This window comes from Lutjanus erythropterus, chromosome 15, assembly GCF_056507025.1.
Source record: "Lutjanus erythropterus isolate fLutEry1 chromosome 15, fLutEry1.hap2, whole genome shotgun sequence".
Taxonomy (NCBI): domain Eukaryota; kingdom Metazoa; phylum Chordata; class Actinopteri; order Lutjaniformes; family Lutjanidae; genus Lutjanus; species Lutjanus erythropterus.
This window is the reverse complement of record NC_139331.1, coordinates 38,089,608-38,112,107: the sequence shown is the minus strand read 5'-3', so window position 1 is coordinate 38,112,107 and position 22,500 is coordinate 38,089,608. Positions and strand designations below refer to the sequence as shown.

The window sequence follows — 22,500 nt, the reverse complement described above, 5'->3', positions numbered from 1 at the left end:
AAATCCACCTTCAAACCTCTGCAAGTCTGCCTGACTTAAAGGTTGTTTGTTGAACAGAAGTAGAAACAGACGTGGATGATGGGTCAACAAACGGCAATGTTGATTCTTAATGTGGTTCTTCACAGCAGAGTCGTATGAAACTAATTATCACAGATAAATGTTACCAACAGAAACACTGAGCGAGGCTAATGTTAGCTAGACAACTGTAACAACGGTGGTCTCTTATATATATAGGTTTACTGAGGCTTTTTAACCAGACAACAGACACAAACTTTATTTATCTCACTAACTATCTTTAGCTGTGATAATTAGTCAGCAACTGTTGTCAATAAAATTAAATTCTTGTACCATGGATGGATTGGTGATTAGCTTGTTAGCTAACAGGATCCAACATATAAATGAGACAGACAGGAGGTGCTGTAGGTGAAGTCAGGCTAACAGTTTCCCCCAGTTTCCAATGTTTGTCATTAGCTAGTTTAACCACATGCTGGACCTGAATATCTGTTCTGGACACACGGCGACGAAACCGATGATCTGAAACATGTGACACTGAATGAGACGGTTAACAGTCCTACTTACATCTGTACAGGGTGTCCTTAGCGAGGCCCCAGCTGCTCAACACAAGAAGGAAACACAAAGTTCAGCGACTACACACACAGTCACACACATACAAACATATACTGTACACCCTCTGCTCAGCAGGTGGTTCCCACAGGGTAAAACTGCACAGACTTTATTCACAGAGCACTTTTCTAAACCTGTAATGGAATTTAAAAGACATTATAAGTTAAGTTAGGGTTATCAGAGGAACATTTGAAAAACAATCATGTTAACAAGCGTGGAACTTCATTATTGATCTCTGAAATGATCTTTAAGTCCACTTCTGATGTTTTTCCAGAGTTTGAAACTCGTTCTCAGCCAGTTTGATTTGTTGTCAAAGGGACAGTTCAGGTGTCACATTACGGCCCATAGTGAGTATGAAACTCAGACTATAACAGGTAGTAGGCTCTGGCTGAGAGGTGGTAACCCCTGCCTCCAGTTAAAAGCTGCATTTCCACCTTTCCACTGCAGGGACCAGGGTCTAAACCAAGTTCCAGGGACATCATTTTGCCTCCCAAAAAGTCCCTGTTCGGGTCGTAGTGCTTTTTCAAAAGTACAAGAAATGAGTGGTTGAGTACTCGCCTTGAGTAGACTTGAGTACCTTTTTCAGCCAAAAAAATCTCAAATGCAAGATGCAAGAAAGAAGAAAGCATTAGACACGTGGAACAAAGAGGAGCGGCTGTTTTTGTAGAGTCAAGTGTAAATCAGAAGACTAATTTGCTTAATCTACCTGGGTCCTTTAGACAACGGTCAAAATACTGACAACAGGCTGAGGCACAAGTAGTTCCTGGGACTGAAAGTTCCAGATACGTTGGGGTGGAAATGCTGCTAAATATGGCTAGCTTCAGATGTGAACAGTATGTGAAGACTTTTCAAAGCACTGGAAAAAAACAAGAAGTTGACCACTAGTGTTTTCTCAAACGTATGTAATATTATATCCAGTATCTTCCAGTGGCTCTAACAGTAAATACTTCTTTATCCTTTGACATGAGTCAGGTTTTAGAAACTAAATGGATGGACAGACGTGTTCAAGGATGCCAACTGCTTCGTATAAGAAACCTTAAAGTCTAAAGGAAGTTCAGTAAGGCTCAATAGTTTTGAGCAGCTTTGGACAAACTGTGAGTCATATTATAGTCTAAATCGAATGATACTGTGATCAAACTGCTTCAAACAGAAAGACTCCACAGGAAACTCTGTTGATGACATGTGGTTCATTATTGCATGTCTGCACATGTTGGAGTTTTATGACTTATGAGCTGGAAACACAACAGAACATTTCTCTCCATGATCATGACTCATAGGGAGAGGATTCTCACCTGTGGTGTGTTTAGGGTCACTTCAGATTCACCAAAGTCACACAATAACAAAAACAATCTCACAGATCGAGTCAGTGATAGACCAGCAACTCCTGTAGCAAAATTACTGATTTTATCAATGGAGTTTGGTTTGTAGAGAGAGATATTTGTCTTATATAACGGTGGTTTCCTGTCAGAAAAGTCTGTCTGACAGAAAGGTTAAGTGGTGAAAATATTCTAAATATAGTGAACACTTAAACTGATGTTGATTTTTTTGTGTTTTCATGGCGTCAGCATGCTAGCTAATGTTAGCGTCAAGGGCTAGAATGTTTATGGTTTCTTCTGGGACTCTGGATAAGTTATAGACTCTTCTCTCTCTCATTGTCTGTTGTGAAAGTACTGATATAATCAATCAGTTTTTAACGGGATGATTATGTCATGATCTAAATATCAAAGTTGCTTGAAATTATCGTGGTGGCCCAGTGAGTCTTTGAGCAGAGGGGTGTACTACGAAGCAAGATTAATGGGTTAGAGAGCTATTTTGATTCAAAAAAGCGCAGTTCTTTAACTAATTATTGTTCTAACAAGGTTGTTTATGAGCGATATAACTTTTAAACTGAGGGAGGAGGTTAACAATGAAAAATTACTGAGCTGTATGTTCATAATATCACTGAACGAATCCATATAATGTAAAAATGAAACAGCAGCATCACGTTGTCATGGTAACCTCTGTTTGGTGATGCAGAGTCATTTTCCCCGTTTGCTCCAGATCATATTGACACTTTAAATTGACATGGTTTATAATCCACACAGTAAAATAATGATGAAGCAACTACAGACACTTTGAAGACTTTTTACTGTTTTCTGTTTTGTCTGTGATTTTGCAGCTCAGATCACTGATTAGAAAATTGATCATCATTGATCACAGACGATCTTAAATCAGTTCCACTCATTTTCCGTTGGTTTGGTGAAAAACTTCAGTGATGTCCTCGTCTCTGTCATCATAGGACAGAGTCAGACAGACTTCATCATGTTTAAATCTGCTGGATGGACTTTTATTGTTTAATGTTTTCATGTTAGAATAAACGGCAGCATTAAGACCACATTTAGTCCATCAGTCATTTTCTCACATCATTCTTCTTCTCCTGCTTTATTTGTCATGTTTTTGTATATTTTCCACAGCTCATAATTATAACAACTTGATGATTTTGACTTCAGTAAGACGCTCGATCGCTTCATTTCATGAGGAAGAAGAGTCAAAGACGAAAGCCTGGATTCACAAAGCGAGCTGATAACCACCATCATGATACCCGTTATCTCTGATTGTGGTTTTAGGTTTTGTTGATCCAGATCATGCAAAAAAAAAGCCTGGCTGTGTCGAGCTTCCTTCGTAGTACAGCCCTCAGGTAGAGAGGTTTAAGATTCAATTAACCCTTCACTCACATTACCAGGTAATCTGGGCTCAACATCAGTACTGACTCGTGTTCTAGACTTGACATCTCCTCTGACTGTTGGGAGGAATCTGAGGTAAATCATCCCAAATCTCCAGATGTCTGAACCAGACATGAGTCATAATTAAGAGAGAATGTCTCCAGTTTCCTTTTCTTTAGTGAATCCAATCCAGTGATTTCAAGTTATCTTTTAGTGATAACTGATGTCATTGGCTACAATTCTGCCTCTAAAATGCCTGAAAATAAAAACAAAGCTGAGGGCTTTGTGGGTTTGTCCTGATTAGACCAAGTGGGTCACAACTGTTTTCACAGAAGTGCAAACAAACACAAGTCAACACAACGGCCGAACGTCATCATGTCATCAGTCAGAGAGCATATCGTGCTTCTCAGCTTTCATTCATTGTGATCAGAAAGGCGATGTGTTTAAGGACCAGCAGGACGTCTCATGTTGGATCAGCTGATTTTTTGAGGTCAACATATGTGTGACGGAAAACTCTCAGACATTCAGCACTCAACAATCAACTACAGCGACCCTGAAGCAGTTTCACAGTTAATAACACAATCACAGCAGGATGGCAACAGAACATTCAATAAAATAGAACATTACATCTTTTTTACTTTACAGACGAGTTCAGACGGCGGTCTCGTGTCTGTAAGGCCGAAGCATCGAAGCAGCGCAGGACCTTCTGATGGGCTACGACTTTCTCTTCATAAATACAGACAGAAAAACTGAGAAGACCTTCGCAAAGACACAGTCTGTTCAAATGCGACGCAACAACAGATTATCAAAGCACAAAGTTTATACATCATCCACATACTACTGCGGCACGAGCAGCTGCTTCTTTTTGTAGCTTTGACTAAATTTTGTTCAGCTTGTGCGATGTAGAAGCAGCTCTACATATTTATATTGTTTCACTCAAAATGCATTTGTTCTTATGGACTGAATCACTGGATACAAAGGAGACATTTGTGTTGGACAGTTTCAGTGCATCCACACCACCAACAGAGAGACATCAGCTGCTGTCGCTGCAGTTCTTCAGTTTCCACAAAACCACCAACCAGCTGAAGATTACTGTCAGTACGAGTCCTGTCAACTCATCTCTGCGTCCCATTTTAGGGGCCAACTCTTCTGATCTATAAACGTACTAAATTATATTTGTGTCTGCTTCTATTTTAAAGAGAATTCGTCATAAAGTTGCTATTATTACTTTCTCCTGTCAATCCCACAGTTTGATTCTGCTGAGTTCAGCTCTATGACGTTGTGTCTGCAACACAGTTGTGATCCTTCCTCTATGTAGCTTCATGTGATTAATGTGAAGAAGAGCAGAATCACAAACAAGAATGTCAAGAATTGCCTTGTTGAGCTCCTGCTCGATGAAATCAGATGGTCACGGACCAGAGCTGAGAAACCAGAGCCGTGTCCTGGTTCCTACACACTACACTGCACACACACACACAAATAAATAACATGTCATTTTGAAATGTGCTGCTGAACTTAACTCTTGTCCCACAATGCAATGCATAAAGGAAACAGAGGAGTTGTAGTGAACACGGTCACACCAGTGTTTTCAAGACCACATCTGTATTCAGTTTTAATGGGACTCGTGTCAATCTGAGGTTAGGGTTCACAATGCTGACAAGAACAAAGTGCCAAAGAGTCCAAGAAGGATGAGATATTAGTTTCCTGCTGGAGTGTACACCCCTCCATCGATGGTATGACTCTTGACTGAATTTCAACTTCCTGTGCTCAGTTTTGTACCTGAAACGAGCTTCTCAACACTGGTCCACCACACCAAGTTCTACACTATGAGAACAGACTCGGTGGCAGTTCAATGAAGGATAGACCTGGACCTCAGACACTGGTTCTGAGCTTGTACTGGCTACAGGCCCTGTCATCCCTGATCTGGGCAAAGGTTGAAGGTTTTTCAAAATGTTCTTAGCCTGGACCCTCACTTGAGGGTTCTCAAAGGTCTGGAACACCTTGAGACCCGCTAGGGGAAACAGGATTTGTGGCTGGAAGAAATAATGCGTGGGCTTTTTTGCTCAGTCTGCAGTCAATATGATGCAGACTTGGAAAAACGGCAGGTAACAGATGGACCTTTTTGTTTGGTTGGCTAATGCTATCATGTTCCTAGCTAGCTGTCAAGTTAACTCCCTAACCACAGCAGGTTCTCAAGTCAAGGACCAGCTTTTCTGCAAAAACCCAGAAATGATTTTTTTCTGTCCTACTTTCTGGCTCGATTGTGCACGAAATCAGTAATGTGGAGACAGATCCAGAAAGATTTTGTAAAATTAGACCAGGACATTTCTGGACAAATATTTTGCCTCTCTTCATTAAATTTAATCAGAGACACTTTTTGGTACTGTCCCTAATTTGACTGTAGCAAAGAGTATTAAAACCATCTGGTCAAAATGATGATCTTTGATTCTCCAGTTTAGACTGCATGATTTGACTTGATTTCTTGTCTACTAACAACTAACTCTAAACCCTATGTAGCTGCTAAACCCAATACGATTACATTAGTGGACATACTGCACACAGCATAAATGTGACTGGTGTGCAATGAATTGTGGGTAACTGGAGAGCAAACAATATAGGTAAATATAAACTGACTCAGACTTTGTCGAACCATTGAGGTAAACTCAAACTATAAACTAAGACTTTGAAAGAGGTGGCACCCTAAAACAGGACGTAGCTTATGGATCTTTTGTAGAAGCATCGACCCCACAGCCATCAAGGATCACGAGTTAGAGCCAGAATAGAAGTTAGTCTTTACAAAGGCCTGCTTATAAACCTACACAGCACAAGTCAAAAACATCTGTATCTATTTAAACCGCCAGCTGCACAGGAACAGTTCTCTCTGTGTTTCACCTGCTGATCTAAAGTCAAAGGTTTCTGCAAAAGAAGAAGCCTCTCTGGATGCTACAACCATCAGGGTCAGACTGATAACGGGACAGAGGCAGGTGGTGTGGATACACAATGACTATCCAGAGGTGCTACGGTGGCTTGTTCAGGCCATGTAGTGGCCCCCATCGGGTCCACGAGGTGGTCTTTTGGTGCTTTCATTGGCGTTGGAGGTTGGGGGGGCACCACGGGGTTTGGCAGCAGGTTTCTTCTCCCTTGACGACGGTCGAGTCTGACTGAGAGATGATGCCCCAACGGCTGCAGTCTGCAGACTCCCACCAGGCTCCACAATGGTGTTTATAACTAAGAGTGAGAGGACATTAAACAAATCAAAATAAATCTACTTCAGATAAAGTCTTAGACTGTAGAATAATTATTTGCAGCAACACACGAGGAGAAGTTTTACAAACCTGTAGCACAGACAACGCCTCTTATTACACAAAATCCCAAGAGATCCCAGAGAGAGCTCCAGGAAGTGTTTAGTCCACTGACATGTATAAAGATGGAGGTCATGACAGCTCCTCAAAAGTGAAGCCAAAACATCTCATCTCCCCCTGGTGGCTGGTTGTAGAATAGCTTATAAACAGAACCAAACTACAAACTCAAACTAAATGTCCAATAAATATTTCCCAAAGATGGTTATGTCGTTTTAGGTAGTTTTTATCCTGATCATGTTTGTTCAGTAGAAGAAAGTGGAGATGTGACGGCCAACTTTATTTACAATCTGTGCTTTAGTCTATCGTGGCACAGAGAGGGAAAGCTGCAAGCCACCGAGTCTTTGGATGAACTGTGCAGCTCTCTTTATTGATCCGTCTAACTCTTTAGTTCTGTTCTTTCAGTTGAAGCTGTTCTGTAGTTTGTGAACTCTTTCTCAGGTAGAACACTGTATGTGCAGGTGTCACAGGTGTATCCAGGGCTCAACCCTGGGACTGCTTCTTTAAAATATTTATATGAGTCTTAGTTTGGATGTTCCACACGTAGAGTTACACCATTAAGCTGATGACACTTTTATCTACTGTTGTGTACCTTCTCAGAGAAAAACTTTCAGCTGCTAAACAAAAGCAGTCTTCCAAACTGTGAATTTTGTGTATTTGCAGTAGTACTGCAGCTGCCACTGGATCCACTGTAAGACTAAGGGTTCCATAAAGAACCACTTACATTGAACAGGACCATTTTTCAATGAAAAAGTTGGATTGGAAAGAGGATTGTTAGATGTTGGATTTTAGATGTAAACCTTGGAATATAAAATGGTTCTCAGGTCTCTGGGTTCCTGTCAGTACCCTTAGAAGCTGCTGAAGTCTGTAACATGCAATTTGAATTAAAAAGAAATGTTGTGATTTGGAGCTGAAATCTGTCTGTGCTCTCTCAGAGGATTATGAAAGACAAACAATTATAATTATAATTCTTTTATATCCCATATTATCTATCTTAGCCAGTGAAAATCTGTCCTGATTAAATAAAGTTTTTGTGGATGTGTTCAGTAAAACCAAAAAAAAAAAAAAACTTGTTTATACCTTCTAGCTGCCTCTGGACTCGTCTCAGCTCTTTCAAAATGGAGGTAATTTCCTGTAATGTGAGAGAAAACAGGAGAGAAAGTTGTGGCTGTGCTCAACATCCTCAGTGTCATTTAATATAATTCATCGGTTTGCAGAATAACCTTGTTGGAGGTTTTCAGGATGGGGACTTCATTCTCAGCGTTGATCTTTGCCTCAATCTCCTCCCAAACCTCTGCCTTGTTCTGGAACAGAACCCTGAGAACAGACAAACACACAAACACAAAATGAAACAGCGGCAAAACAAACTGAGCAAAACGTTTTTTGTTTTTTTTTGTATTGATGACAATAGTGATGTATGTTCCACACCGCACACATCTGGGCTCACTTTATGCCCTGATATTCTCCAGACAGGACGTGTGCTGGTTTTCAGGTGTTCAAGTTCAGGTTCCAGTGAATATAAATGCAGTAGCTCCACTGTGATCAGGAGCTTCCTTACTTCATTTTTTCAGCCAGCTGCTCCGTGTTCTCCCGGATGGCCTGAGACAGCTGAGACACTGGATTCAGCATCAGGTTGTCCAGAATCACCTGAACGAGTTGATTGAGAGACAGATGAGGAACAAGATGAACGTGAGTCTGGAACAAGACATCAACATCAACACTGACATGAAGAGCAGTCTGATTTCCCAGCACACCAAAACTAACTGCAGCAGTTGTGTTCAGTTTGTTGAATGGTTGAATTGAGGATATGTTCACACTGCAGCCTCATGTCTCAAACTGCTTTCACACGTATTTCAGGTTGGACCTGAATATGGTGATGCTAGTCCAGCCTACTGTTAAGATTTCCAAAACCTTTCTCTTCACGACTCAGTGATATTTTCTTGAGTGTCACCCTGAGGACAACCTTTTCAGTTTAGCAGTTTAGTGGTTTAGACTTCAAAGCTGTGGTAGGCAGTTTATTTTTGGTGTTACTGGCCAAAAGTTCCAGAATAACTTTTCAACATGTTGTAATTCAGGTGTTCTAAGACTTCTGCTACTCCTCTTGGCTGATTTCAGGCTGTAGAAAATCTGGCCTGTGACCTGAGACTTTGGCCAATCACAGATCAGTATTGGTGTTGAGTCTCATTCCCAAAACATCAGTATTTGATAGGGCTGCAACTAACTTCTTCTTTTTTTTTCATTAACGAATAATCTGCCAATTATTTTCACAATTATTTGATTTATCGTAATGATGTCTCCGAGTATCTTCTTTTGTCAAACCAAAAGACCAAAGTCCAAAGACTCTTTATTAACATAAAAAAGAAAAGCAGCAAATCCTAAGATTTAAGAAGCTGGAAACAGACAATGTTTGAGATTTCTGATTAAAGAATGACTGACATGATTCATTGATTATCCAAATTCCTGGCAACTGTTTTTTTTTTTTTTTTGATTGAGTTATTGAATAATCAAATAATCACTGCTCTTCTAATACTTGACTTAAGAAATCAACTCTCTTTCCTTACTGCACCTGCACCGTGGCCTTTGCACGCCAAAAACCCATGTTTATCTTACATATTTTATAAATTCGTTATCTGATAAAAACAGACAGAGGGAGAGCAACTTCCCCAATCATCATTCTTGGATATGAAAAACTCTCACTGTTCTGTAAATGTCAAAACTTCCAGACATAAAATCCTGACTTGGGGTGCAAAGTCCTTGACAACAGATAAATCATCAAGATGTACATGTTTGTTCTCTTTCTAGTTGTAATGAACAGTGCAGCCTTTTGGGGGCAGCAGGCTGCACTTGTTGTGCTCAGACACATCATAAAGAAAACATGGCATTCACCTGTGTGTCTTTACAAGATAGGATGTGTTGGAAACTTGCAGGACTACTATTGTACTACTGCAACTATTTTACAATTGACACACAGCGAGAGTCAGTTTTAAACACTGACCAGTTTGTTTCTAAACAAAAAAGAAAAGTAAACAGTTTCCACCTATTTCAAGTTTGTAGAGTTTTGTTTTCTATCATTAAAAATCAAATCCTTTCAGTTTTGTGGCTTTTATTCAGACTAAGTCAGATATTTTGAGCCATTTAGGACATTTTTGTATTTTAGAATTCCTTGAAATAATAATCAATACTTTTGATCAAAGTAAACAGTAAGTTCAGGCCTCCTTCCAAATTGTCCACATCTGAATTTAAGATAAAAACTGTTCTCACTGACTGAAACCACCTTGTGTCACATACAAACACTGAGCTGCAGTGTGAACGTAGCCTCAGTGGGATTAGACAGTGACCTCTTCACGGTTCCACGGACGGCGTTGCTTAGAACCGGGCTCCGGCTCATTCATGTTTGCGTCCAGGTCCGAGACTGCAGCAGAACCTGGAGGAACCTTCTGGTAGTTTAAACTGGCCTCAGGGATATGTTGGACCAGCTGGAAAGAGAGTAGAGGGAGTCTGACTCCAGTGATTCAACCACTGAATGTCTGTCATCAAACCGGTGATGGCGGTGCTCCGTGAACGCATGCACCAAGTCAACATGCAGCTGCCGGTGATGGTGGAGGGCAACAGTGTATGCAGTGAATTTTAGTACTGCTGGGATACAGCGTGTTAACAACAACAGGGAAGAACCTACTGGTCACCAGCTACAGCTCCATGAACTGTCCCAAAACCAGTCAAACCAGTTCATTAAGTATGCAGGGAAATGGAAGTTTATTAATGGAAAAAACTACCGAGCAAGCACAAAATAAATCTAAGCAGGAAGAAAGTCTGAAGGTAAAGATCTGAGAGCATGAAAGGACGGACGCTAAAGACACATTTTAGATCAAATATAATCACATAAATAATCACCATGGCCTTCTAAAACACTTTCTTATTGGCCGGTGGGTCGTACATGACACGTTAATGTGAAATATTAACAGCTGATATTGTGACAGATATTACAGCGCAGGGTTAAGAGTGTGGTTGGGTGAGGTCCAGTACAGCAGGATAAAGTTGGGTTTGGTAGAGTTAAGCAGGATGTTTATATTGATGATACTTTGTACACAGTCACAGCTGATGAATGTTTCCCAGATATTGAACTTTTTATGGGAAGATGTTGACCATATTATCATCACCATCTTATTGCTGCTGTTTATGTTCAGCCTGAACTTCTTTGAGGTTCTTGACATCACATTAGTCAGCTAGAACTGAAGAAATCTTGTGGATGAAATGTCTTCAAGAACCTTTCTGAAGTCCAGCTGCCTACATACAGCTCCTAGAAAATAGGGTTGGATTCTTCAACTGGAACAGCTGTTTGTGACAGTATTCAAGACCTCGACCCTGCAGACTGAATCCAGCTTGGATTTGTCTTGTGATGGTTTTGTTGTAAACACAAGACCAACAGTCACTAAATCAGACAGAAATATTATAATAAAATATTCAGCATAGGGTTGAGTTGGATTGGGTTGCTGGTAGACCAGTTTTTGTCAGTTCAAACCTTGAGCCTGCAGACTGATTCCAGCTTGGACCTGTTTTGTGCTAACTCAGTAGTTTTGTCTTTAATAACCTTTCATACCAGACCAATCAATCAGACAAGTCTTAAAATGAAAAAATCAAATGTGCTTCTGAACAATCCAACACCAGTGAGAGGGAGGTGTTTGGATCAGTGATGGGAGGAGCAGGATGATGGAGGAGGAAGAGGAGGAGGAGGAGGAGAACAAATTACAGAGCAGGAGAAGTGATGAGTCAGAGTTAGACACCTGAGATGGCCGAACCCCACGAAAGTATGGATAAGATGGTGCCTGTGCAGCAGAACAGAGAAATGAATCATGAGAATCCAAAGCATGATGAAGCTCCTGTCAATCAACCTGCAGAAAACATGACTTTGAACGTTTCCTCTTGAAACACATCTGAGGTTCTGAAATTTGATCGAGTTGATACACAAAACTACAAGAAGAAGACCTGGATCATAAAACAACAAATGTTACTTATCTAAACTGGGAACACTGGAAGAAATGCACTCAGTTACTGATGCTTTACAGGTTTCTGGTGGTAATCAGCTGAAACTGCAGGATCATACTGATTCCACCAGATCCTAACTTTAAAACATTAGAATGTTGTGAAGGAGAGGAGCAATTTTAATCCTAAAGAGACCAGATCAGACTGGTCAATGACAAGGTCTTGTTATAAGCAAGCACATAAATCCTGTGTGTTCCCAGTTTTAGAAGCTGTGGTATGAATGGTGGTTGTGAAGGTGTCAGTGATGTCTGGCGGTTCGCAGCATTGCCCACCTCCTCCCTAGCAGAGATGGTGGAGGCCGGCGTGTTGGGCAGCGAGCTGGGTGAGGTGGTGGTGCCCATGCCAGAGCTTGGCGAGTCTCCGTCCCCAGCAACATCATGGATTTCCTTTGCCAGGATGGCCAGATCTTTGGCCAGGTCCTGACTGAGCCTGCAGGGGAAACACAAGGTGAACATGAAGGTTTGGATATATTGCGAAGAAAAACCAACTAAAGGCAAAACAGCTGATCTGCGTTTGGTTACTCTAAAGTATATATCATTGGGTTTTTTTTTACTTGGCGATCTCTGCGCTGTGCGTGGACCAGTTCTGATAGGGGTCGACCTCGTTTTGGTCCTCGTCCTCCTCTGTTTCCAAGGAGACGGACTTGGATCGGGTGGCAGCTGTCCGGTGGCCACGTTGTGTCTGCGCAGAGGTGGAGGGATGGGAGGAACGTTTGGCTTTGGGAGTCCCAGCGTTCGTCTCATATTCTTCCTCAGAGGACGAAGAGAAGTCTGAGCCCTTCTGTCTGCGACGGGAACCTGAAGACATTTTAATTTAGAATCATTTTACTAAAGATCTCAAGAAGAACATGGATCACCTGAGACATCAATAATTTGTTCCTCAATTAATGACCGATGGATCACTTCAGCACTGTGATGACATTAAATTGTCTTGGTTGAATCACCAGTACACACAATGAAAGACTGAGTGGAACATGAAAGACTATGTCCAGAACAACAGTAGGACAGACGTCAACTACAAGTCAGAGAGAGCATTGCTACAAACATTGCTAGAAGAATTTAGACTAGCTATGTGGCTGATCTGAGTTGATCTTTATGGAACCTTTTGGATTAATTTAGACATTTGACTCTATTTCAATCTGCACAAATTCAGCAGCTGAATTAAAATTGATCTTGTTGTTTTGCTGAATGAGATAAAACTGGACTGAGGCATCTCCATGGTGATGGCTGCTGAAGCTCATGATTGTTAGGAGGACTCAGTACGATGACTTCACAATGTCATGATATTGCTTTGGCCTTAGTTACAGACTGTATATGGATTTATGCACTGAGGCACAGTCACATCCTGATTCAAAACATAACTGAGAATGATGGAGACTGAATCTGTTACCATGGTAACAGCAGCAGACTCCTGAGGCTTGACAACAGAAACACACCAGGGACAGAAATCTGAAGTGATCCACAGTGAAAGTAAAAAGCACCAACAGAAAACTAAAACAAAGCCTGGTTAAATGAATTTCAGATGTTATATTAAATCTTGTGCTGAATGACCTGTATTTGTCCTGTCAGTGATGGAGAGTCAGTTTACTGCATGAAACACACACACAGTGTGTCAATCAGACAGAATTACAATTTGGAAGAAAACTGGCTTATTGCTTAGTACTTCTGTCCAGCAGAAAGAGTGAGTGGGACTGAATATGTGTCGGGTCAGATCAACCATCTTAGGGTGCTTTCACACCAAAGATGTTTTATTTGGTTGAAATGGAGCCTCATAGGTTTGCACAGTTAGAGCACCATGTTTAGGCTGGTAATAAAGCCGTCAATCAATTCATCAACCAAACAACCACTGACTGAAAAGGGTATTCTTTCCACTTCCAAGTGGATTCTGATGCATTCATTTGTGGTGTGAAATCAAATGAGCCAACCCGAGGATTTCATTAGGGCTGGATATTGTGAAAAAAAATACATTGGCAGTATCCTTCATTTGGTACATTTTTCCTACTTTATTCCACACCCAGCATGAGTGGAAGCATTCCTGAAATAATCCCTCTGGATTTTATGCATCATTTCTATCTGATGCCACAAGCGTTGAAGTATAATTGTACTTTCAAACATTTTGGTGTCATCTTGGCGCACTGAGCTGCCAGCTCTGTCAAATACACTGCACTTGGCTTCACCACACCACAGACTGTATGGGTTGTAGCTGCTGTGATACTGAGCCAATCACACATCCCATTCAACTGAAAAACACTTGTGGTGATTGACTGCTCATACAAATAATGATTTTTTTTTCTCAATATGGGCACAAAAAGGACCAAATGCAGGTATTATTTGTTAGTTTCAATACCACTTAGTACTGAGTTACTTTGGTCCATACCTTAAAGGTATCGAGTACTGATACCTACTGTAGCTCTAGACTTTGAGAGCAGATATGTGATTTCAGCATGATTTTAAAAGGTAAACTACAAATAAATCCATCTAGTGAATGTCAAATCTGTTCAGGAAGTGACTGATCTGTGTATGCTTTGTATATATTTCTGCAAATAATTTAGTAACATTTAGGTACTTTGTGTTTTTCTTTATTAATAATGTGCTTGTATCCTACTTTGTCAATGCATTTAGTTCTCTTGGTTTGTTTGCATAAAGTCACTGCAAATACAAACTGGACCAGAACAAAAATGCAGCAATTGATCATTTTTCCCCCTGATTCTGACCAAATGGACCAAACTACAGGTGTGAAAACCTGAAAATGATCAAATCATCAATACACAAGGCATAAAAACAATCTGGTATCCACATATTAAAGAAGAGGAGCAGGTGAAACATTTTGACAAGATACTGCAAGACAAAAGGCAGTAATTATATCTACATTTGTAAAACACAAATCTTGCCAAAACTCACCGGTGCTGGGGTACTTGGCTCCGCTGGACCGAGTACGTGTCAGTGGTTGCTTCCCAAGAGCTCCACCCCCTTTGCTAGCTGCCTGGCGTGCGTCACCCACAGATGTCTTTCTGGTACTGACAGACTCAGAGTTGCGGTTAGAGAAGCCAGACCTGCCCGTGGAGGACGTCTCGTTGTCGCTGGGAGCTGTAAAGGAGCCTGTTCTCTTCCTGGGCATCGCTAAGATGTCCAGCCTGGACAGCTTCTTCCCTTCAGCAGACACTTTGGACGGTGCAGTGATATGGTCTGAATTCTGGGAGCCTCGGTCAGTCTCAGCTCCTTCATTATCTGAGGCCTCACCCAGGCGTGCTCGACGGAGCATGGATGCCCGGGTTGGCCGTGGTGCTGACAGGCTGTTGGAACGAGTCAGAACCTGCTGGGTTGCCGTTTTGGGTGTCTTTCCATTGTCTTCCTTCTGAAGAGGCGCAATGAGTTTCTTGCTACGGCTGGATGGACGTGAAATTTCATGGTCAGATGATGTTGTTTCGGTCCAGTGTGGACTGGAGCCCTGCTGACCCTCAGATAGATCCAGAGACCCACGGTTGCCCGCGCTGCGGCGCATCTGGAAGCGCTTTGCTGCCTCTGCCTTGCTTGATGCATCTGCAGTCACCTGGTTTCTACGTTTCTCAGAAAGACGTTCACGGGCGCTGAGTTGCCGTCCCTTCTCTTGGATGGATGGGCTGGAAGAGGACTTCTCCTTCTGAAGGCTGCTGATAGCGGGACGCTTTTTAGAAGCAGAGCTGACAGGAGCATTTTTGCTGCTCACCTGACTCACGGTGCTTGCTGTGTCCACATCCGACTCACCGGAAAGGGAGTCGTCCATGTGGGTGGAGGAGCCTCCCTTCTTTGAACTCCGACCGGAGCCGGACGAGGGAAACTTGGTGTCTAGAGAGAACAGGGTTCCCTCTGCCTCCTGGAGGAAGGACTGTGTGTCCTGGATGTTCTCCCTCCTCTGCTCCATGTCTCTTATGGATGGATGGCTGGAGATGTGGGGAAGCTTCTTCATCTGGACTGTGTCACTGGGCCGGTCTTTTGTGAAGCTCTCCTGCCGGACCATGGATGATATGCAGCTGTCTTTGGTGGGGACAGAGTCCTTGTCCTGTGTTTGGAGGTTTGGAGCAGAGCTGTTGGGTTTAACACCTGTCCTCCTGGGCTCATGTCCACTCAGGTGACGGATCAGGACGGTGGTTGGGGGAGTTTTTGCTGGGGGTTCGCGTGTCCTCTCAGACTGTACTGGGCTCCTGGCCTGCTCAGATTTGCCTGGACTGTCAGAACCGATGTAGAAGGAAGTGGATTTGGTGGAGGGGGACACTTTCTCTGAACCCTTTAACTGAGAACCTGCTCCCCCTGGAGACACAGATCCAGTCCTGGCCTGGGTTTTCTTTGTTTTCTCCAGAACAGGTGTGTCATCTGAGCGGCTAGCATCACTCAGGCTGTCTGGGTCCACATCGTCCTGAACGGACAGGCACTGGGTGGAGTCCTGTGAGCGGGGAGGACCAGATACTCTGTCCAGAGGTTCCTGGCCTTGGTAAGGTTCATGGCGGATCAGGATACTTGGGGGAACATTTTCCAGCTTCTCTGGAGGAACCTGGGGCAGCAGCCTTCTCGTCCTGGAGCTGTGGCTGGACTCTGACTCAGAGTTGTCGTAGCTGTAATTCCCCATCGAGCGACTCATAAAGCGCAATTCTACAAAAATAGCTCAAGTTATCTCAAGTTTTCAAATAAATTCCTTAAACTTCTTTTGTATTATTTTTTTTCCAAAATTGAGGTTCTCAATCCTCAACTTTCACACCTCAAAACATTCACATGATTTGCTCGCAAACACTGACCGTGACATTCAAAATGAACTAATAACTGATAAGTGATAACTGACCCTTCCTAAGCTCTGCCCCTTTTCTTTCTGTGCTCCAATAACACCTGAGCAAATCTGGTACCCAGCAGAACCTCATTAAACTATGTTCTGTGCTCGGCTCGTCCATATCGGAAAAACTAATCATTTTGAGGATGGTTCAAAGACGTAGCTGGAGAACCTGTAAAATATATAGCCACATTAAGTTAGCTAATGTTAGCAAAATGCTAGCTTTGGTATGTGTGATTGGGTCAGAGTAAGAATATCAGTGTAAGTCAATCAGAGGCAGATTAGTGCAGGTCATGCGTTTGCCATGAAGGGAAAAAAAGGAGAAAAGGAAGAGACTAAACTGACTTGCTGTCTGAAGAGACTGGTTTCATAGACAAGAGACTTTGATTTCCCTGTTGATGAATGGATTGTTTAAATATCACAAGTGTCATATTCAGCAGGCTGTTTAATCAGGAAGCAAACCTGAAGGCTAGCAAACGTTTTTGGCTTATGAGCCAGGCGAGCAGCTCTGAACGGGTGCCATCTTTGAATTCACTATCTAGTTCAACGTTTCCTAGTCCTGGTTCTTAGGGCCCACTGCTCCAAACCTGATTCAAATGATCAGCTCATCATCCAGTCTCTGCAGAGGCCTGATAATGACCTGACCATTTGAATCAGGTGTGTTGGAGCTTAGATAACATGCAGGGCAGAGGGCCCCGAGGACCAGGATCAGGAAACGCTGGTTTAGTTCATTATGATATATCTATGAGATTATCTTGCTAGTTAGTTAGCATTCTGTTAGCATTAGCTTAATATGTGACTATATGTATGCAACAACATCTTGAACCATCTTCAAAATGTGGTTTTCTTTTCAACACAGATGTGCTGAGCACAAATCATATCTAAGAACAACAGGATGGGACAAAGTTCACTGAAGTCACACCAGGTACCGAGGTTGCTCAACTGCTATTGGAGCACAGAGCAAAAAGGGGTGGGTCAATTTACTGAGAAGTAACACTTTTTTAATTTTTTTTTATAGAAATGTCTTTTTCGGTTCTCCCTAACTGCTTAGCAAGAAATCTTAAAGTTACTCTCATCATGTGACCTGTCATCATGTATCTGGAGGAAATAATTTAGATGCAAATGAACACAGTGATTAGATGAGCCCGACCACATTAGTGCTCTGATCAAATTGCTTATTAATATTAAGTGTAAATACCTGTGATCAGATGTCATAAGTTAATAAAAGGTGTAAATGTAGTGTGTTCGATACCAGCAGTTAATACATAATGGTTTTTACCGTTTTTGACAAAATGCTCAAACATAATTTTAAAGGCACCTTCCAGACTTTCCCCTTGAGGTGGAGTGGATCCAGGTTCAGCATAACTGTCTGCCAGACTGGCCCAGCGGGAAACCCATTTGGGTCCTTCCAGACCTGCAGCATGAGCAGCTGGAACCTGGACAACAAGACAGCATGATGAGGGACATCAGACAAGAGAGAGACAACAAGACTTGACAGAGTAAAATATGTAACAGGACAAACAGGGAATAACAACACCAGTCTGCATGCACTGGGATCAGAACATGCTACACAGGTGTTCTCCCAGGTTCTGGTTCAGTTGTTTACCTGTATGGGGCCTGTTGGGGGGCCGCTGAGAGCAGCTGGGATAAAGCCATGCAACGGGTCCACAGTGCTACCATCGCTAGGCAGGTTAGCTTGCTCATCTTTGCCATCATTTATTACAGGTCTATACACTCCTGTGCTCACACCACTGTACTCTGGAGAGTCGAGGACACCAAACACCTGTCGGAGCACAGGGCATGCATGAGGAGGGGGGGCAGGACCACAGCAACAGGAAGGAGCAAGAAGGACAAGAGGTGTCATGCATCCCTACAGTGATTTAAAACACACTCTAATACATCCTCTCACTATTCATGTCATGAAAAAAGTCTAAAACACCTAACCAAGGCGAACCCACAGGAAACTGAAAGCTCTTCATGGATTTCATGATTTGAGCCTCTTTGGAGAGGAAATATGATTTTTCCCCAACAGTCAGAGTCAGTGTGAGTGCTGCTGGCACTGACCAATAGAAGTTTGAACACACTGAAGAAGACGGGTTGTATTTCCTGCAGGTAACCTCTAACTGTGACTTATCAGCTGGAAAACATGAGACCACAGCATTCAGCCGTACCTAGATCCAAGTTCAAATGTGATAACAGAAAATTAATATTCACGCCTATTTTTCCAAGGGTTTGTTGACCCCTTGATTCAGAGTAACTGAAGCAGAAACACATTAAAGAGCTTTTTCACTTGTTGAAACTAAACTTTGTGCATCTAAAGGCATCAAAGCAAGTCCTGTGGTAGATAAACAGTTCATATATAAATCTAAGTTTATAGAATTTCCCTGTGCTGGCTTCATATTACATATAAAAACTGCATATTGTTATTTTGGGGATTTTGTTGGCTATACAAAGTGTCAGTCATCAGCAGTGTCTGTTCTGATTGGCTCAGTCTTTACACAGGAGAGGAGAGGCAGGCTCTTCCTTTTAACACAGACACTCACCAACTGACTCTTCATAAGTCCCGCCCCTTTTTGCTCTGTGCTCCAACAACAGTAAGGCAAGCTTGGTTCCCTGCAGAACCTTGCCTATCTCCTGTACTTAGATATGCTATGTGCTAACTGGTTAAAGGTGTTGCTGGAGGACATGTAGAACCAACATGTAGTCACAGTGACTAAGCTAAAGTAGCTACAGCTAAGTAGCTAGGGACAAAGAAAGAAGCTAACGCCTGCACAAGCGGAATTGAAATGTTGTCTATTGAAGTTTTGTGGCAAGTGTGGAGGTGTTACCTTCTTTCTTTGACACCGTCTCTCTTCGACATGCACCTCTATGATATGCTTATAATCACTTGCTCTCACTCTGTTAAACTAACTCACTAGCTAGCAATTGATGTAGATTAGTTGCCTAGTTAGCTGGTAATTAAGTAGCATTTTACCTATCTAGCTAAACAGCACAGTAATGATTGGTCTAGCTAGTTAACCTGGTGTTTTGCTGACATTAGTTATCTTAAAATGCGATTATAGCTCAAATATGTGTGTTTTACAGGGGAGGAGCTCAAGAAGGATCAATTGTGGGCTGTGGACAGGACATGGGGGATCCTATTGGCTCAAGTGAGCTGTCAATCAAAAGGTCAGAATGCAGACACCATTTTGATACCAAAATGTAATATCCACATGCAAACTCAGGCTTCGACAGATATAAAGGGAAGATTAGAACATCTGCCAGCCCATTCATGGTGTTTGTGGGTAGTTATCGATGTAATCCTGTGTTTTGGACTGCATGTCCAAATCAACGGGACCTTTGATAACGTAACGGCACCATTTTAGTTAGAATTTTATCGACTGTTGGAGTAGTGTGAGGCTTCAGTGGGAGGCAGCAGTGACTGCTGTCAGCGAAGATACTGTCCTGTGCCAGTTTGGCAGACATGGTTCAAGCTCAGTACAGACTGACCCTGGTAGTGAACACAGTGCACTACAGTACATGGCCTCAATACAGCATCTCTGTATCAGTTTAATAGAAAGAGGAGCATCTGTATTTATGACTCTCAGGAGTTCTAGACACACAGTGTACTGTAATGCATTGATACTGCCCACAGTTCCTTCTACCCATCACTGGTCAGAACATCAGCTGTTTGAACCCTGAACTCTGTTCTGGGTCCTGGTCTACCTTTATTGTCTCTGAGATTTCACCTGATCGATCATGTTGCGAGCCTCCTCCACCTCTTTGTCCTGTGACTCTGTCTCGATGGTGTAGGTCCCCGCATCGCTCAGGCTGTCGTCCTCCTCATTCCTCACCATCCTCTGGGAACATTTGGAATCTGCTGCACGGACGCCCAGGGGCATCATGGGAGACATGGGAGGCCCAGAGGAGTGGACAGAAGAAGCCGTCTGGCCAGCAGCATTGGAGGGGACTGAGGACTTTGACACTGCTGGAAGCTGTAAGGGGGAGGTGGGGTATGAGACTGAGGATGGTGCTGGAGGCTCCTCGGGGGAGGGGATTCTTGCATTAGGAGGCGACACCATGACTGGTGGTGCGGACATTGGGGGAGGAGATGTCTTGTCCCTCGTTTGGGAGGAGTCCTGTTGACCGGAATCCTTCAGGAACTCAGCAGCAAACTCCTGGGCGAGCTTGGACTTCTTCCCAACGCTGCCGAAGGGTCTGATGATGATGCCTGAGGAGGAGCGAGAGGAGGAACCAGAAGAGGCCACCTCCCCCTCCGTCTTCTCCCTCTTCAGAGAGCTCGACCTCTGTGGGCCGCTGTGGCCCTGACCCTTCAGAGGAACTGTCACCTGCTGGGTGGGAGGGATGTGGCCATGCACGGATGCTGGCCTCTCGCCACCTTTCCGCCGTTCCAGCTTGGCCTTCAGGGCGGAGTACGAATCAGCATGGGCGGGGTTGTGTGTGAAGGACTGCGAGCGCTTCTTGCGTGGATTGTCGAACTCGATGATGAAGGCTTGCTGGGTGAGGTGTTCAGGGGGGCCTTGTTTGGGTGTTTCTGTGGTGGGGGACTGAGTCTGAGGAGGACTCTGGGACAGGGGTCGCTCAGGGGTCACAGATGAGGCTGGGGCCAATCTGGGTGGAGAGTGTTGCAGGGACTGGTGGAGCGACTGACCCGATTGAACAGTCTGCTGCAAGACTTCAGATTGCTCTGATTGGACGGAGACGTGGGACTGGACAGAGTGTTGGGACTTACTCCTCCGTCCTTTGAGAACAGGGTCCTCTGAGTCACTTTGGGTTCCATCCTCATGATGGTGACCTGACAACAAGAATCAAACCACTTTTAATCAGTCAGTCAGTATGAACACTGAGATAAATATCACAGTCTCTGAGTAGTGAAGTAGTGTGAGTCCAGCTGAGACTCAACAGTCTAGTCTGAAGCTCAGAGACACTAACCCAAATAACTTTGGGTAAAATCCTGTTTGTCACTGTCACTTTTTACCCAGCCGTCCAATCACAGTGGAGGAGGGGCGGGAGCTCGAACTCTTTGAAGTGGGCTCCATCAAACGTCAACTCTTGAGCCAAACAATGATACTTATTCTAAACGTGGTTTTGCCAAACTGTGATTAAATTCATCTTTGTCAGTGCAGCAGCAGTGGAGCTAAACATGTAAAATCTGTCCTGAAGATGGAGCCAGAGGAACAGTCAGAAGGTCAATAAAATGTAAAGGTGGACAGGAACATTCATGGAAATCTGACCATAAAGTCTGTTTTCAGCAAAATTTTGACAACTAAAATAAACATGATTCTCCCTCTGAGAACAGTAACTGTAATGAATATCGTGTCAACAAGTATTCAGATGTCTCAAAGAAGCAAAGAGTTGGACAGACATCATCATTGGTTGACAGCACAGAGAATCGACTGACGACTCAATAACTAAATAAGTAATAATACATCTTAATACTGACTGTGGATTATTTCTCTGCAGGAGGTTTTAAGTGTTTTCTCTGTGATTTTGATAGAAATGAAGTGAAACCAGCACTGACACCTTTTATACTGAGCTGATCTCATTAACATGAAAAACAGTGGAATGTTCCTTTTATTCTGACCTTTGAGCGTCTTGATGTTCATGGCGAGGTCGCTCTTGGTGCTGTAAACGTCCTCACATGTTGGACGTCTTTTCATCATGCTGACATCAGTCTGGACCAGCCAATCAGCTACCTTGCTCTCTGCCGACATCATCTCGGTGGGCGCGGCGGTGGTCTTTGTGGGTGGAGCCTGCTGCTTCCTCTGGCGGGTGGAGAACTTGGTTACGTGGTCTTTGATCTTGATCTTGCCGGGCATGCAGTCGTCGAATTCGATGGTGAAGGAGGCGTGGCTCTGGACGACGGGCGGTGTCGGGGTGGGAGGGGAAGGCGGAGCTGGCGCTGTGTCCGTGTCCTTGGTGGGGATCTCATGAAGCTCCGCCCCTGAGGTTTTAGGGTGCTGGAAGTCCTTGGTGGG

The 22,500-nt window shown here is 43.2% G+C and overlaps 1 protein-coding gene across 1 annotated transcript in view; it reads right to left on the bottom strand.

Moving 5' to 3' along the window:
- Positions 1 to 5,941: 5,941 nt before the first annotated feature.
- Positions 5,942 to 22,500, bottom strand: part of cep170bb (centrosomal protein 170Bb) — a 27,580-nt gene continuing 11,021 nt past the window's right edge. Inside the window, exons 8-20 of the mRNA XM_084737954.1 lie at positions 22,107 to 22,500; positions 20,251 to 21,317; positions 18,129 to 18,305; positions 17,841 to 17,958; positions 14,626 to 16,350; positions 12,279 to 12,522; positions 11,998 to 12,154; positions 11,467 to 11,508; positions 10,024 to 10,161; positions 8,244 to 8,332; positions 7,909 to 8,002; positions 7,766 to 7,817; positions 5,942 to 6,554 (exon numbers count right to left, since the gene is read on the bottom strand). The exon at positions 22,107 to 22,500 is cut by the window's right edge and continues 113 nt beyond it. Coding sequence (XP_084594080.1) covers positions 6,358 to 6,554; positions 7,766 to 7,817; positions 7,909 to 8,002; positions 8,244 to 8,332; positions 10,024 to 10,161; positions 11,467 to 11,508; positions 11,998 to 12,154; positions 12,279 to 12,522; positions 14,626 to 16,350; positions 17,841 to 17,958; positions 18,129 to 18,305; positions 20,251 to 21,317; positions 22,107 to 22,500 — 4,494 coding nt within the window. The 3' untranslated portion in view covers positions 5,942 to 6,357. The remainder of the gene's footprint in view (positions 6,555 to 7,765; positions 7,818 to 7,908; positions 8,003 to 8,243; positions 8,333 to 10,023; positions 10,162 to 11,466; positions 11,509 to 11,997; positions 12,155 to 12,278; positions 12,523 to 14,625; positions 16,351 to 17,840; positions 17,959 to 18,128; positions 18,306 to 20,250; positions 21,318 to 22,106) is intronic.